Source organism: Acipenser ruthenus, chromosome 22, assembly GCF_902713425.1.
Source record: "Acipenser ruthenus chromosome 22, fAciRut3.2 maternal haplotype, whole genome shotgun sequence".
Lineage (NCBI taxonomy): Eukaryota > Metazoa > Chordata > Actinopteri > Acipenseriformes > Acipenseridae > Acipenser > Acipenser ruthenus.
This window is the reverse complement of record NC_081210.1, coordinates 24,149,716-24,167,651: the sequence shown is the minus strand read 5'-3', so window position 1 is coordinate 24,167,651 and position 17,936 is coordinate 24,149,716. Positions and strand designations below refer to the sequence as shown.

The 17,936-nt window shown below is 39.5% G+C and overlaps 1 protein-coding gene and 1 long non-coding RNA gene across 2 annotated transcripts; both read left to right on the top strand.

Annotated features, from left to right (window-relative positions):
- Window positions 1-678: 678 nt before the first annotated feature.
- LOC131699516 (uncharacterized) lies at window positions 679-1,906 on the top strand. Its single transcript, XR_009308189.1, has 4 exons — window positions 679-926; window positions 1,092-1,178; window positions 1,363-1,431; window positions 1,524-1,906. It is a non-coding gene; the product is annotated as an uncharacterized LOC131699516 (long non-coding RNA).
- Window positions 1,907-2,756: 850 nt separating this feature from the next.
- Window positions 2,757-5,369, top strand: LOC117431684 (H/ACA ribonucleoprotein complex subunit 2-like protein). Its single transcript, XM_034052914.2, has 4 exons — window positions 2,757-3,036; window positions 3,745-3,814; window positions 4,114-4,219; window positions 4,678-5,369. Exons 1-4 carry the CDS (start codon window positions 2,877-2,879, stop codon window positions 4,801-4,803), a joined length of 462 nt encoding a protein of 153 aa, XP_033908805.1. The 5' UTR covers window positions 2,757-2,876; the 3' UTR covers window positions 4,804-5,369.
- Window positions 5,370-17,936: the final 12,567 nt, after the last annotated feature.

Below are 17,936 nucleotides of genomic sequence, written 5' to 3'. Positions count from 1 at the left end.
ATGAAAAGAGCATTGTGACTTTATTTATTATCCCTGCATGGGTACATAAACAGTATGTATCAGGAAGCAGCAGCTTTTCATCTGTAGCATTGTTTGTAAAATATCTGCAATGCAAGCAAATGAACAGAAGAGAAGTTGCAGCAGTGGCAATTTTGCAAGTGCTAATAAACCTTGGTTCGCTCTCATTTATAAATGAACTAGCCAACATCAATAATGTAGTCATCAGTCTGCAATCTGTATAATGCTCATAGTACAAATTCATGATATTCCGTATTAGTTGCAGTTATTTTAAAGGGACCAATACATGCAGTGTGACCGAGAGCACCACTCAAAAAACGATCACTGGCATGTACTCCTGTATTGCTCTTTCTTTAGATCTGACTTAAACATCTTGTTTTTTTTTTTTTTTTCCAGTTTCGTTATACATTTTTCACATCCAGCTCAATACGAATCAGACATGGAGCAGAAGGAGGATTTAGTAATAGTAATCTGCTTGTGTGGTTCAGTAATGCCCCTTGTTTCTTAGGAATCTGATTCTGACTCCGAGCAAGAGGAAGATGTGGAGAGCGAGACTTCTAGTGGGTTCCTTCCAGAACATCTGGATAATCAGGGGTCCGAGCCAGAGAGTGATCAGGGAGAGCTAGGAGAGAGCAAAGAGAGGGACAGTATAGAGAGTGACCGGCCAGAGGAGGAGAGAGATGGCATAGAGAGTGAGCCCCTAGAGGAAGAGAGAGACGGCACAGAGAGTGAGCCCCTAGAGGAGGAGCACAGTATCGACAAAGCTCTCAATGCCTCTCTGGAATACAGTTCACTTTAAATATTACACTGTTTACTACCCTGCACTCAATATTAATGCCTAGTCAATAACTACTTTCATATCACTCTGCAAAAGCCAGATTTAACCAACGTGTCTTCCTTCAATCAAGGTGTGTATAAAATATAAAATAGATATGGGCTCAGATGGCAAATGAGTGGATAATAGGAACTGTAGTAAATAAGACTTCAGAAACTGTCATTCGCTTGACTATTCAAGTAAACCTTTATTTTTGTTTGGTTTATACTATTAATATGCTGTTCCTTGTTGTCTTCAGTGCAGAGTCAACCCCCTAGAGACAGACCTGCTCTCAACAAAATAAGAAGATTCTACGGCAGACATGGAATGTCATAGCCAGCCACAAGTAGGTGCAGCCTGGATTCTGTAGCCATGTGTGTACTCTTGAAGTATATCCAGGGGGTCAGGTGACCGGCCCAGTGCAGTTTTGCCTTATATTACTTGTACCTAAGGTCTTTCTGATGTGCAAATGGAAAAATCGATGGATAAATCTTGCTGTGCAGTTTATTATTGACTCATTGTATTTACAGGTATGCTTATATGTTCCTTACGCCGGTTAATGAAAAATTTGCTTCAGAATATTACCGTGTTGTGAAAAGGTGAGTCTGGGGTATGCGATTTTCTCCTGTTTGCATATTTGACCAGCCCAGCCTGACCTTGGTGGAGGCATGATGCTGTAATCTTGCTGCAGACCCATGGATCTCCTGACTGAAGAGCCGCGTGGCGAAGGGGCTGGTAGACACTCTGGAGGGGTTCCAGGGGGAGGTGATGCTCATGTTCCAGAATGCCATGATGTATAATGAGCCCGACAGCGAGGTGTATCGCAGGGCGGTCAGCACGCAGGGAGACATTGTGGAGCACCTGCAGGTATGTCAGGGATTTCACAAAGCCAGCTTTTAGTTCATCATCCCTTATAATGAGGCAAAAGAGCTGGCAGCAAACATCCAGTTATCAGTGAAGTACAAGATGAAAGGCAAGTTCTTTTGATATCAATAAGCCCTTACACTCATTCTAGCAGAGCAACTTATCATTTAGACCAGGACACTGATAAAGGGATGGGAAATCTCAGAGATGACACCATTATCCTCAACCATGCTCAAGCTATGAAGATCATGTGCTGCTGCCTCCCACATTAAATCTATTAGATGTTACACACTTTTTTAAAGCAGAAACATTGTAACACATTGTATTGTTCTCTCTGTTTTACAGAGATCTAGATCTGGGTGTGCGTGTGCTGTTTTACCTTCAGCGATTCTTGTGATCTTTCCTTCTGCAAGTGTTTATTGTTCTGAAAGTATGTTATAATATACACTGCGTACTAGTGTTTTTTAAGCTTTAAAACGTTTAAAATACATATGAAAAAGATGGGAAAATATTTATGTCCCTCCCTCGACTCACTACCTTGTGGTTATTCTCCATGCAGGTAGAGACTGTGCTATTTCCCTTGAGAAGGGGTGTTCCTTGTTGGTATTCCAAGTTCTAAAATTAAGGAAATTGCTGTCCGTTTTTGTTCTTGTTGTCATGTTAAGCTTTTAATTGCTGTTCTTGTTATGTGTACTGTTAAATAAAAAGTTATTATATATACTATCATTATAAGATAAAATGATTGGTCTCCTCAAAAATGTACTGCACATTTTTTGCTGCAGCGTAATGTAGGTGGAGTATGGTTGCCACTTGTACCTGTTTTCGCTGTATGGTCCCGATTTTGAGGAAGGTGTCCTGGGATTTCAATATGCCTTTCCGGGACACCTTGCTGTTTTTAGTCACATCCATGTAGATCAGATTACTAAGTAAGTTAATAAATCAAGATAATATTACTGCAATATTAATTGGTTGTTAGTACTACTGTAATCACAAAATAACCTCCAGCACAAACTGCAATATTCACTTTATGCAGTAGGGGGCTCACTGAAATAGAAGATCTGTGAGACACTGATGTTTCCGTGACCTGGAAGAGGAAGCGAGGGCGGTTTAGTTTGGTTCAGAAGACATTGGAAGACCCGCGTGTGTTTTCGGTGCCGCGATATATTAAACAGGAAAAAAAATGACTAAAGCTAAAAAAGAAAAAACTACAGGCGAGGAGGAGGAGGAGACCACCGGGACCGAGAGAAGCTACCAGCAGCTGATTACAAACCTCAACCCAATTGCCCAGCCACTGGCCTCCAGGAAAGTCACAAAGAAGATTTATAAATGCATTAAAAAAGGTAAACTTCTTAGTGGGAATGCATGGTGTTCGTACAGCACGCTACAACTGCTAGTACCCTTCCTATTAATTAGCATTACATCAGCTTGAGTAGTTCCAAAGCGTTTTAGGCAATGGTAGAGTTATGTAGAAGTTTGATTTTGCAGATCGCTGGAGTAGTTTGTTTTATGCTACTTGAAATGCACGTGCTGGCGTAAGGTACACACGTTACCATGACCATTAACTAGAAACACGTGTGCTGTAGCTACAGTGAGGAATAATTAAGACTAGACGGTAGTTGTAACATGTAATCTGGGAATAACTGGGTCTGCAATAAAACAAGACTGACATTTTGGAAGGATCACCGATTTGTTACTACTCTAATGAGAGACGATGTTGCACAGATGTTTCCGTAATGGAGGAAGAGGCCAATAAGAATCGAGAACGCACGTTGCATATACCGGAACACGCCGAGTTTATAATGTAAGGGACTCGTTTAGATATGTGGTAATCAATACCTGCCACTGGTCTCTTTCGGAGGTGAAATTGTAAACTCTTCTGCATAGCAGTTTCAGGTTTTATTACGAGATTGATTAGCCACTCCTAGCAAAACGAAGAATGGATCAAACTGCTATGCAGTGGTTATGTTTCCATAAAAGTAAAAGAGAATCAATATAGGCTGTTCACTTCAAAAGACAACACTAGATTTGTTTGTTCCCTGTTTTTGCAGCCTCCAAGTTGAAGCAGATAAGACGGGGCGTGAAGGAGGTGCAGAAATTCATCAATAAGGGCGAGAAGGGGTAAGTGGAGTTACCGTAACTACAAATAATGGCCTGGTCTCAGATAATCGCCGGTCTCCAATACGCGCCGGGTCTGCTGGTAAATATTGTAAGTAAACGTTTAATTGAAGTTTTACGGTATTCCTATCTGGAGCAAAAACATTCATTCAACAATGCCTGTCAAATGTTATAGACATCCAAGGTGAGGCATTAAAGACCATAAAATGCCTTTTAGTTTGTCATTTTTGTTTTTATTTAATCTATTGTATAGTGGGTTTCTGCATTACAGGCTTGTTAACCTGTTATTGTTTTTATTTTAGGATTGTGGTGTTGGCAGGAGATACGCTTCCAATAGACGTTTACTGTCATATACCAGTAATGTGTGAAGAGAGGAACCTCCCCTATACGTACATTCCATCCAAAGTGGTAAGGCTGACTAGAGTACTGGGGTAGTTGTAACTGCTGCTGGCTTGAACCATCTTTTTTTTGGGGGGGGGGGGGAATAACATCTGGATTGGAAAGCATGGGTTGTGTGCTATATGAGATACTGACCTTGGTAGAACTTTAGGTACTGGGACGAATTAGTATCTGTACTAATGATAGTAGCTCATATAGCCCCCTGGTGTTTACTGGCTGATGTGATTTTTGTGTTCCTTCCACACCAGCGAAGTATCGACCCCTTCTGTGTATTTTAATGGTGTGGCCCCAGATGTCTACATTCTAACAGTAATATGCAGTTGGCCGACTACCACTCTACTTTGGGAATGCCCTTCAGTTGGATGCCCAGTGGAAATGAAAAGCTAGATAAGTGGGGAAGAAAGCTGGTGTGCAGTTTAGTTCTGTCGGTGAGCATGACGTACCCTGCTCTTTCCTCTTGTTTTCAGGACCTGGGGACATCCGCTGGTTCCAAGAGGCCGACCTGCGTGATTATGATCAAGCCGCACGAGGAGTACCAGGAGGCCTATAATGAGTGCCTGGAGGAGGTGGCTTCGCTGCCCCTGCCTGTTTAAACACAGACCTTTTTACTGAACACCTGGACAGTATTCCCTTTAACCTCGGAATCCTCAGTTTCCACTCGCTCATGTGTGCCTCGCTCCACTTCACTGGCCCAGGTGTGATGGAGAGCGCTTTGCATGCTTTGGGGAAGCTGTGTCAAAACTGGAGGAGAAAGAGTTGCAGAACAATAATTCAATTTCCTTAAATAATGGAACTGTACGAGTATGCTGTACCGAGTATCCCCGGAGTAATAAAATACCAGCGATAGAATAGACACGAAATCAAGACTGTGGCAGAAGACCTTAGATCAGTCCCCATTGTACTCTGAGGAACCCAACACCATATAAACATTCAATAGTGATGAGTTTAGAAATACAGAAAAAACATCTGTATGTTTTGATGTCTTTTTCACTTAATTTGTCATTGAATGTTAGTTTATTTTTTAGTATTTCTAAATTCAGATCAAGAGCTGATGAATTTCATTGAAGTTTTAATACCTTTTTTGAAGTCATTGATTTTACTGAAAGTGGTTTTGATGCAGAAATGTTTTGTCAATTACAATAAACCAGGTTAATTTCCATCTACCGTGTTTGTGTTTAATCCGTTTTTATAGAACTAATGTAAGTGTCCGTTTCTGTGTTGGCAGTGGTTTGTTCTTTGTTAAATATGTGAAGCAGATTGCTCAAGCCAGTTCGACAGCATGTTAGAATGCAATCTGTATCGTGTCATTTTGACGTCCTATTTGTAACTTTTGGCAGCTGTCCGTGATGCTCCTTTTGCAATTTAAAAGCTGACGTAGCTGTGGTCTGTACACAAACAAGCTTACATATTTAAGTGACTTGTGTGGTTACTCCTAACAATGTAACTTTCCACAAATCATTTAAAAAAAAAAAAAAAAAAATGCTGGCACGGGTTGTGTCACTTTATGGAGTTTTATATATAAAACCCCTTAGAACGAGACCTGATATCGGCAAACGTTTGGAATAATCGGGATCTGGGGAAGTATGTAGGTGCCTGTCCATTTATCTACATGTTTCACACATTTATTTTTGCATACATCTTGAGAACCATTATTGATAGTATTGTAATCACACTTAAAAATTTCACATGTACAGTACAAATCCTGGCTGTAGGTCAAGGCACTGTACAACCAAATAAACCTGATTTAAAACAATGTTCTATCACTTTTTAAATGACACTTAATGGTTGGAAAGATTTTAGGGGACCGAAGAAGCAGGTTCATTTCCTAGCTTCTCATCGGTGGTGGTATTCACCCCCCTCTGACCATGTAATAAATAGCTTTTCCCACTTGCTGTAACTAATTAACTAATAATTAATAACTAATTAACTAGTAACTAATTATTTTATATGCAAGAGGGCTTTACGATAGTCCTGCCCACAGACCACACTTTACCCACAGAGCAAATGTACCTTGGATAATTATTGCTTTTGTTCCAGTCTGAAACTGGAGGGGTGTCATTTGAAAGTGTTTTGCACTATTGTGTCACAGAGGAGGTTATAAGTAGTAGAAAAACACCTTTTTAAATATTAGTTTTTCTTTTACTAATATTATACAGTAACATGTTCTAAGCATGGTCTTAGTTATGTACAAACTGTTTAACACAGTGTAAACTACACCATTTTAATAACCTGATATTTTATTTGAGAAACCCAGTGCTTTTCTATTATTGTTCAACTCTGTGAAGTAAATAATGATGGAAATGTATAATAGTAAAAGCATAGCAGTGTAACAAAGCATAGCAAGCATTTTAAAGCAAAGAGTATGGTAAAGTGCATTATGGTAAATGCATGGTATTACCATTGCAAAATTGGTGTGTACATTTACTGTGGTAAACTTTTATAAGGGTCAAAGAGGCACAAGGACAGGTAAGATCTGCAGGTATAAAATAGCATTGACGGGTTAATACAGCAGAAGAGTGGCAATAAGACTTATGTTGCATAGCAGTTTTACCCATTTCAGGTTTTATTACGAGCTTGATAAGCCACAGTGTATAGATAACAAGCTCAGGTGTGTCTTATTTAACTCAATCTTAAAACCAGGAATAGATCAAACTGCTATACAATGGGAGTCATATTCCCATCCTTGCAGTAAATTATTATTATTATTATTTATTTCTTAGCAGACGCCCTTATCCAGGCCGACTTACAATTGTTACAAGATATCACATTATACATTATTTCACATTATACATTATACAAATTAAGTGAACCACATCCGTATTTAAAGATATCTCGCCATATCTGCTGGGGAGAGGCTGTCAAGATGGTTTCAACACAATCCCGGGGCAGGGTCTAGGATTTCTATGAGAGGTGCTTTGTTTTGAATGGTGGGGTGTTTTGGTTATTCCTTGAAAGTTGCTGGTTGTTGGTTGTAGGTCTGTCAAGTGCTCTATGGATTCACTGAATTATATAATTGTTTTTCAATTATATAAAACAACTAGAAATAAAATAACTGTCGGTTTTGATTAATTTGTATAAAGGTGTTTGTGTTTTAATGGTAATCCTTCGAAAACCACAACATTCTTGTAACAGGTGCATTTATGATGATTAAAAATAAAAACAGATCTTATTCAAGAGCAGTATTTCAATGTTCTTATGGTTAAGTCCAGCTGCTAATATCTATCCCTGTTCTGTTTAATAGTGTGTGGCACACAATCACAGTTCACTGCAATATTTTTCCACAAATTCAGATTTGTAAAATGTTTAACACATAACATGCAGAACTTTTAAAGAGTATTCTTGATAGTGTAGAATATTACGCTGCAGACAGGTACAGTGTTCTCCAGGTGTGTTGGTTTTATTTAATTAGTCCATGCTGAGAAACACATTTGGATTACACTGGGAAAAGACTAGTACAAGGAAATTAACACTGACTGTTTGTGTGAGACACCTCGGAAAGTGTAGTCTTTTTTTCTGAACAGTGGTTTGGATACTAAAGGTGCACAAACTAATTTGCAATGTTTAAATATACAGGGGCCATGCATTCAGTTTTTTTATTTCTTTTTATAAACTACTACCAATTTCTTCAAGTATGTACTATACTTTTATTATAAACATTTATATTGTTGACTGTATGAGTATTCTGCATTAAGGTAACTCCTTCACTTCAGAATTGTACCACTGGATGGCAGTGTTACTTTACTTTTAGAATCAACACCGTTGTATGTAAACTCCTATCACTACCAGCAGAGGGAGGCCAAGATGTTTTTATGCGTTGAGCACACTGGCACTTAAAACCAATACAGAACTGCAGCCTTTTAATGGACATCTCTCATATGGCCCCTCACAAACTATGATGAGCTACCCAGAATAGCATTATACATGTTTATGTGTTTAGCATCATCATGGAGAGGGCCACTCAATGCTTTTAACTCTGAAGCTCCTGTATTTAAAGACAGCTTTTTCCTGTGTTGTTTTTGGGTGGGGTCTGGATTGAACAGGTGTGTCTGTGAGTGATCTGGGGGTTGATAGACAAGCCCTCCAGCTCCTCTTCGCAGGCAGCGCTCCAGTTCTCCCCTGGTTACGTTGGGCCTCGGGCCTTGCTTTATGCAAACGACACACCGATTCAGGGCCTGCTCTGTTTGTGTGCTCAGCTCTACCCTCAGCACAGCCCTGTCAAGATGATAGATCGTTGGGAGGTGTTTCACCTGGGATCTGTGTTGTTAACATAAATACCCACGTGGATAAATAGATCCGTTCAATACAGATATAGCTCCTCGAATGATATTGACAATTCCACAGCTATACTGATTCAAGTCAGGGTATAAATAATGAAAGACACCATGTTTGAAAATGTCATTGAAAAGAAGTGTGCAGGAATTTTTCCATTTTTTTTTATTTTATGAAAGACAGGACAGTTCATATACATATAGGAGCCCATGCTGGTATCTGTATATGCACTGTCCTGTCTTTTAAAAAAAGGGTTTACTGTACCCTCATTCCCTAAAGTGTGGATTAAAGTTGTGGCTATACTGGGCGGGACTGCTGGTGATACCTGGTGTCTAACTGATTGATATACATTTCCTCCTCAAAGCAGTAAAACACCCACGGCAGTTTTCTATTGACGACACAACCAAATCATCCTCAGTCCTTGCAAACCTCTTCATTTAAGCACATCTTGAAAGCCTGTGCATATATAAGCCAAACATATCCCACTCTGCATGATAAATAGAAGTGTACTGTGTTTACTTTAGAAACATGCAGGCAGTCAGCTAGCAGGTGCTGTGACAATGACAAGTGCTTTTTCACAGTTAATTCTGTATGTCTTGCACGGTTTAAAAACAGCTTAAATCTCACCAGACATGTCGAGATGTAACAGGGAGATAAGATGATCCAGGTAAGTTATGTAATGTAAGACACCCTTGAACAGTAAAACACAATCGATAACACAATGGCCGTAAATCCATTTCAAAGTCTATGCTATTTTATTGGCAATCCATTATGAATTTGTGGGCTTCTTGAAAGCAATGTCAATAAAACCATGACTTAGTTGAACATGTTTTGATTGTTGATGATCTGTCCTTCATTGACAATGCTATTTGTATTCTTGTGTACTGTCTACCTCGTTTCTAACACTATTATCAAGGTGGCCTGAAATGATAAGGCAGGTGATTGTTTGTCACTGAATTGTTTTCGTACCTCAGACCTGCGTTTCGCCAGGGCAAGGTCACCCAATGCACAAACAGGGACTAGATACAAACTACAAGCTTGCCTGCTCTGCTTTACCATTTGTCCACTTGCTCAGACAAGCGCTTTACAGACTTCATGTGCACTACCTCATTTACACTGCAGAGGTCAATCTCGTACTGACTCCCCCTGTTTATCATACACTACCCACCTCCCCAACACTACCGCCATCCACCTCCACACATCCACGATGCTTGAAGTGTTACATCAGCACAAGCTGACAAACAAAATCATCTTGGCTATCCCGTGGCGCACATCTTTAAATCTGTTAGCAGCTTTTTCTAAAACACATATGTGAAAGCCAGGTTAGCCTAGCCAAGTTTGACTGCAAAAAGAGGTGCTGACAGGCCTAAATGAGTATTTTCCATAAAGGTTTTCCAAAAATGCAATCCAGCCTAAGGATAACAAAGGCATAGTTGACACTCATCCATTGCAAAGCATATATTGGGAATGCTCTATTTGGTACGACATCAAAAAACTATTGAATTAATACATTTCCCATTTATTGAAGTTGAGTTATAATATAAATAATCGAAATGTAATAAAGAAATGTAACCACATGAAAATGACATGATGTCGGTTTTATGCCAAACCTGAAATATTTGTTGCAGCAGGAAACTAGCAATCTAAGTCTTAATAAACATTCTCAACACACATATGGAATATATGAGCACAACATTGCAATGGCAGCCTAGTGGTGGATACAACCCTTTACATAGTGTAGCTATTGACTGTGTATTGACATGTGACTGAACATCAATAAATGGGGATTTGCAGATCAATAAAAAGTGTTACTAATATATTTGCTACTCAAGAGATATATTTCTGAAGTCAGATATGTTGATGAAGTGTTAGCATGCGGTTTTGAGATATACCATAGCTGCCACTTTTAAAATAGCCATTACTTACTCAGTAAACGAAAATCAGTTGGTAAAAAGCAGAAGCAGTATTCAAAAGCAAAGAGGGATTAGGAGTCATTTATCAAGTCAGCTTTCATATTGTCGTGACTTAATATGCCATGCAAGAGGCGTGTGCTTGAGGCTATGTAGTATTTAAAAAAAAAAAAAAAACTGTATAAATATGTTAGCAGTAAATATGTAAACTGATCTGGCTCTTAATGAGTCTCTCAGCACCCTGTGACACTTACTTCTCTCTCTCTCTCTCTCTCTCTCTCTCTCTCTCTCTCTCTCTCTCTCTCTCTCTCAGGTGTACAAACTCATATGTACTTTTATGTAAGCATTACCTCTGATGGAGGCATAGGACATGACAAAGCACAAATAAAACTAAGATATTAACAATAAGAACTAAGTCAAGTAGACCAGCATTTCAGCCAGTGCCTCCTTCAGTGCAGACACGAGCCCCAAATGTTCGCCCATGTGACTTTGTTATAGTTTTACTTTAGCATTCTGATTGAGCATTTTGAAGGTAGAGATGTTAAATCACTACCAGGCTAATAATCCTGTCTCCATGTCCCTCAGCTCTGACCGCTAAGCTTCATTGCCTCCCAGTGTTTAGTTCATCGGAAGAGAGCCTATGTGTTTATTAAACTGTACTCTGCCCGAATCTGGCTGTGGAACTTTTGGGCTGTTTGTGTTCACAACACAGCGCTGTTTATTGTGAGCACAGAGCTCCCTGCAGTCTGGCTGTGCCTGGAGATGACTGGCGAGCTAGCTTTGGAGCACAGAGCTTTACTGAGGGACAGGAGCGCCTCTTTGTGAAGTCCTGGCTCCTCAAAGAACAGATACATGATTATGTTGAAACCCTTCCTTTACTGCGCTTGCTATTACAGACTTGTGTGCTTCAATCAAACTGCTCCTACAAATAGACTCTCAATTTCCTTCAGAAGATCAACAGCTGCTTTTTATACTGAGTCTGAGAAATTCAACTGTGTAAGAAATCCTCACAAATTGTATAGCAGCAACTCAGGGTTTTAATCTGGACATTTCCTATTGATTGATTAATCACCCGATTGACAATCAATGAATCGATTAATCAGACCTGTTTGCAAGTGGTATGACATTGTATTGAAAGACAATTACAGGTAATCCCTTTTAGTGACATGATGTGACCCTTTCTTTTGAGCTGTACTGCCCGTTTGCCACGTCTAAAAGATTAATAACTCATCAGGATCGTATATATTAATGAGTAGTTGCACTTCAACCTAGAACACTGTATTTAACACATCCGTTTTTGGCATACCGTAACTTTTCATGTTTAACAAAGGTAACTTACCAAGTGCTATTTCATTTAGGTTAGCTGAAGATAAATGCCATTTATTGAGTGTTATTTTATTTTAGTCAGCTGAAGAAAAAAATACTATATAGCCGTTTGAAATAAATACATTGAATAAAAAAGAAAAATCTTACTTGTGACTAAGATAATACAATAAACGTGTAATACTGCAACCATGAAGTATGGCTGGTTCCATAGTGATTGCATTGCTACTGCAAACCCTGCTGGAAATACAGTGTACAGTAATTACACAACATTAAGAATGTTGTTGCATTGTACCTTTCCACCCGCATGTGTAACTGAAATGTGTTATTACACTATGAGTGCATTGTAGTTAAAGGGGCTTAATGTAAAGTGTTACTAAGGCAAGAAATGAATTTTAAATCAATTACGCTGTCACTCTTTTGCTGATACTGGAGGGCAAGAGCTACAGTACTGTGCAGACTGGCCTATATGTCAGCATACAGCCCATCTCAAATGGATTTTACTTTCTGTCTGCAATACAAAGAGGCTCCCTTTGTATTCCAGCAGTGACCTTCCCTGTGTTTACATGGCAGCTTGTTTGTGAGCACACAGAAGAGTGGGCCCAAACACAGAGAGCTTTGTATTTAGTGAAGAAACACTCTGTGTTAGCTGATAAACACCCCTGATACTAACACCACCATGCACAACATGTGGATTCACTGGCATAGTTCATTCCTACCACGACATTGTAAATAGTTGATTTGTGGTGTTGACATTTCAAATATTTTATGATAAAATAGAATACAAGTGTTGTGTTGTTTTTTCCTCTTCTTGTATATAAAGCTGATGGTGAGACAGGGACTCTGTCAGTCGAGTGGACTAGTCAGGGGGAGTTTAAAAGGCAGCACATGTTACTTGGATGTATGCTAAAGACCAGTTATTTTGGATACCAGTTTGAAATGCAGAAACAGAGTGGAGCTGTTAACCCATCTTTCAGGAGGATCGAATATGCGTGGTTGTCAAGGAAATGAGCTGGACTTCCTGTTCCTGTGGGTCCTGTGGAACTTTGCAATTGTGGATTTTCTATATTCTTAATTTCCTCAAGCAGAGATGGTTTCTCCATCAGCTGCGGGGGATTAGCGGCTTTGGATCTATTCTGAACGTTGCTTCATTTTACCATGGCTTTAATATCGCCATTACAAACTGCTAGAGGACATGTGGTGCTAGGAGTTAGTGGGGTGTGTGGTGCCACCCACTTTACAACCACCATGGGAACACACTTCTACCATTTTACTCTCCGCGTGAACATGCTTCCTTCTTCGCTTTTCTATTATGGTTCACTTTGCTTTCATAATGTTTTCAGTGCTCACATATACTTATTTTCTGTGCTTGGTTTTAACATTAATGTACTTCCCTGCAGTTTACAATGCATTCACTGTGCTTATCCCAGACTCAATGGGCTCTGCCTGTTTTTTTTTTACCTCTAAAAGTGCATTTAATAATATGATATTAGCAATTCGATTTGTTTTTGGAATTATAAGGAACGGAGAACACAGTATCTTTGAACACATGGGTTACTTAATCACTTTTGCCACATACTGTAAGTTTATTTATAAAACTCTGGTTATCTCCTCAGTTTATCAACTGAGATCAGATATTTATCAAAACTGGTTGTTCCTTCAATTTGATATTTACCAAACGGTTTCGTCTTATCTGTTTTGTTAAGGCATTCTTTTGAGGTTTCAGCAGCCAATAGTTGGAATACACTTCAAAATGACTAACAGGGCAAAGGCTGGACCCAAACCCACATCCACAGTCTTCCCAAGCGAGTGTTATCGATTCATCCACTGAAGAAAGGTCTGGGACATCTTCTGCTCCAGGTGTATCAGCACACAAACTGAACACATATGCAATGCTACTGTGCATAAACCCATCACTCTTTCTCGAGATGTATCTTCCCTTTAAGGACAAAAAACTAAAACAAATGTAGGACTCTCCCAAATACGTTTCTGTTTCCTAACCTAATCTTATGAATTGTTAATAAACAATTCTCTAAACCTAAGATAATAAAATATTAATATTTCGTTTTTTTGTCAGCTAGGATGTTAATCAATGAAACTTTATTCAAACATAAAATCATAATCTTAAACTTATTTTTTCCTCGACAAGGAATTGAAAATACTAAATAAACTTCTTGCAGCTTTTTAAATACAAAATAGTGCATTCCTAACCCAGACGTTAACCCTGTTCTATCTATTTTACAGCTTGCAGATATGAGTCTGACCATCATTGAGTTCATGTTCATATACTCCCAGAGTCAATAGCCTTTTACAGGACGAGTCCATAACCCACAGATCAACCACTGCACTATTAAATACTGCTTAGATACTACGTTAGTGCCAATTACTCGCAGACGTATACAAGTAGTACAATTATAAAGGCATGGAAGTACCTAGTACAGAGTTAATTGACTTTCTAACAATTAGTTATTATTTACTTGGAGTGGCCACTTATGTACTAGTTAACTATTGCTGAAAAATAATTGACTACTTTCAGATTTAGACAACAGGCTGAATTTAGGATTAAGCATTTGGTAATTTAGTAACTTCAAAATGTCTAGGAAATGTAAGCTATCCAGTTTCTTGTATGATACAGTAGTGTCAGCCACAGAAATGGGTCCATATTCCAAAGGACATCCATTCGCCCTTGTGTCTGTGTCCCAGGAGTGCTGTATTTACACACAACATTGCTTACCCCCCCCCCCCCCCCACCCCCCCAGTGGCAGTGGTACTGTACATGAGGGCAGGCAGGTGTAGGAGTGAGGGGGTAGTTTACTAAACACAGCAGCACAAGCCAGTATGGTTTTGAGGAAAACTATGGCCCCACTATCTGTTGTTAACAGTGTGTCGGTAAACACAGCATCATTAGGAGTGTGTTTTGGGTTGAGAGGATGACCTTTACATGGAATGCTTTCCTTTCATCCAGATTTGTTGTGTACTTTAGAGTATGTACTGTCAAAACACAGCAGAAAACAGTACGATGGGCCAGATTTAACAAGATCTTTACATCAAAAGGGAAGATAAAGTTTGGCCAATATTTTATTACTAAAATAGGATTTTAGTAATAGAATATTAGTCCTACACTATAAGAATCCTGAAAGATTTTGTATACCTGTTTCAGAAAGAGATACTCAGCATAACGTAGGTAGGGCAGCAGTGTGGAGTAGTGGTTAGGGCTCTGGACTCTTGACCGGAGGGAAGTGGGTCCAATCCCAGGTGGAGGACACTGCTGCTGTACCCTTGAGCAAGGTACTTTACCTAGATTGCTCCAGTAAAAACCCAACTGAATAAATGGGTAATTGTCTGTAAAAATAATGTGTAAAAAAATAATGTAATTGTATGTAAAAATAATGCGATCTCTTGTAACAATTGTAAGTCGCCCTGGATAAGGGTGTCTGTTAAGAAATAAATAATAATAATAATAACTTGCCAGGGTTAGAAAATATGGACCAGAGTCAAATATCTGTCAATACAGAACTCCACCAGAGGGGGCAGTAGAGACAGTGAAGTATGGCCTCTGCAGGTGTTAAGTGTGGACAGTGTCAAACCTTGAATGCCCCAACGTTTGGCCTGACTTCAAATCTAGGGTGGTTCCTCAATATTTATAAAACCTTCTTTTGTGAACATACAGTGCAGTTTATATTTTTAGTTTAAACAGATCTAAGGTGTATAGTGCAGTGTTTGTTGAAGAGTTCCACAGTTTTGATCGATTATTATACAATACTACAGGCCAAAAATGCCATCTTAATTATACAGTTTGTCAAAATAGTAAATGGGTAAATTTGCAGTGATTTTTCAGTTCCCATATGGTAATAATTTACTGTGCTGATTATCCTTGTGCCATAACCATACCTTACCGTAACTTAATCAGACGTCTCTGTGATTCAGTGGTTACATGTTCTCGTACTTTTACTTTTGCTGCACCTATCCATGATTTTATCACAGAATACTGTCGTAAAGTTTGTAAATGTAGAAAGTTTTTGGCCAGGAGGTTGTTATGCAAGTCTATCCAAGTGGAAAATCACTTACATTATTTATTGTGTTTACAGCATAACACTGGCCATTTACTTTTTGATTTATTGTACAGGAATGCTGATTTTTACAGAGGGAGGAAACTATTATTGTGTTTTAGAGATGAGTAAAGTATTATTTGTTACCATACATCATCTCTTCTTAAAAGATGGGACTGGGCAACCAAACAGGTTTTTTGCATCCCTACATCAGTGCAGTGCAGTCATTTTCAGAGTCGTGGCATGGGTAAAACGCCCTGGCGCTGTTATGTGTTTTGGGTTGGTTTGGGTTGTTGCACAGCCTGCTGGCAGGAAAGCAGGCGGCAAGTCACTGTGTTTACTGTGTCAACAGCAGCGTGCTGCTCAGGCCAACAACACCGCCTTGTTCCTGAGCACCCAGCCCTGTGAGGAGAGAGAAGCGGCTTAGGCCTGCACAAACAGAACCCCGAGACAGACCACGACTGTGGTACGGAGAGATAGGCAGACTGGCAGAAGGACAGCTGGGCCTCTCACTGATATTGTGACGCCGCCCAAGAGTCACTCTGTTAACCGAGCCGCCAGAGGAATACTTGGAACCCCAACCTATAGAGCAGCTCTTTAACCCCCCAAAACACATTTCTGTTCCTCCAGTATGTTCCAGTTCCACCTAACGAGCTACATTATTACTTCATTATCTAACTAGAATGATGGAATCTGAGGAGTGGAGTTTGCCAGCCATGTTCTTCAATGGCCAATCCTCACTTGATTATTCATGCAATGCAATCATAGCTTACTGTAGTTTGCCCTGTTATTTTACGATGCTTTCCCAGCTTTAGTGCACCCTGGGTGCATTCCTTCTTCTTTTTCTGAAAGAGCGAGTGTGCTTTATCACGCCATTGTCCTCTCTTGAGGATCCTTGTGCTTTCCTGTACTTGTGCTCTAACAGCTTTTAGTCTTACTTACAGTGTGCTTTAGAAAAATACAACTTTGCATTGGAGAAAAACTTAGCAAATCTGCATAAGTGATCAAATTCACATTGTACTCATTTTGTTCCATTATGCTAAACAGCAGTCAAAAGAAATGTGTTTTTTTCCCTTCTTTATAAGCTTGTTAATACAACTAGATTAAAAAAAAAACCCTGATAAAAAGCAAGATGTATCAATACATGGACTTATAAAGCTTGTCCCGTAAACAGATTATGAATTACAATAGACAGAAATACTTTTGGCTGATTAATGGCTGTGGTCCAGACATCTCTGAAGGCAGAGTAGATTAGTGCCTACAAGGCTTGGCATTAAACAACGACAGGTAATAACTGAAACGCTCATATTCATCTCAGTCTGCACAGTACACATCTAATAATCCCACTACAAAAGGCACTTCTGTTAAAATGATCCACTTGAGCTGTTTGTATTGAAAAGGTTTCATTTGAATGTATTTGTTTTGGAAACACTGGGTCCGGCTCCACTGATTTACTATGATTGACTGCTGCTCCTATCCTGCGGGTCCATCAAACAGGATCTATTTACAATGAGGCATAAAGCATGGGGGACTGGAGACAACGGTCAATGTAGTGATGGTGGAAGAACTGCTGTTAAACATGCAGCATTTAATGATAGGAAACTAGTGACAGCTATTTACTGCAATTCCTCATTAGCCTCATTTTTGCACAATGGAAAAAAAAAACACGAATTAAACGTCTAAAATGAATAAGAAACAACTTAATACTTAATGCGAGCCCCTGAATTCAAAGCCTTAGTTGTTTATTCCTGTTTTGGTAACTTCATTGGGTGCGTTTCTTCTTTTCTGTAAAGAATTGAGCTAATGACAAATTGGATTAAATAGCTCTGAGAATGTAGCCCCCTGTGTCTTATTCACTACTATTTAGTCAGCTTTTTAATAAATAAAACCTTTTTTTTCTTTTGTTTTTATGGCTCTTTTATGCACCTGGCATTATGGACAAAACAAACTGGAGCTGGTCTTCATGCTGATCCGGTCTCCGTGCTGATCCGGTCTCCTCTCAAGCAGAGCAGGGCTTTGCTGCCCTGGTGTGGGACGTGTACCTGGCCCCGAGTGGCTCGCAGTACCAGCACGGTTAGTGCAGTTCTTGGAGTGCATTGTGGTGTTTCTTAGTGGCATGAAGTGTATCTCTGCCGAGAGCAGCTTCTGCACCCAGCCAGTCTGAGAGTGCTGATA

Bases quoted from the DNA above. Each gene is read 5' to 3' on its own strand.
- LOC117431684 (XM_034052914.2), top strand. From the start codon at position 2,877: ATGACTAAAGCTAAAAAAGAAAAAACTACAGGCGAGGAGGAGGAGGAG. The intron at 3,037-3,744 runs GTAAACTTCTTA...CTGTTTTTGCAG, and splicing joins TTATAAATGCATTAAAAAAG to CCTCCAAGTTGAAGCAGATA. The intron at 4,220-4,677 runs GTAAGGCTGACT...TCTTGTTTTCAG, and splicing joins CGTACATTCCATCCAAAGTG to GACCTGGGGACATCCGCTGG.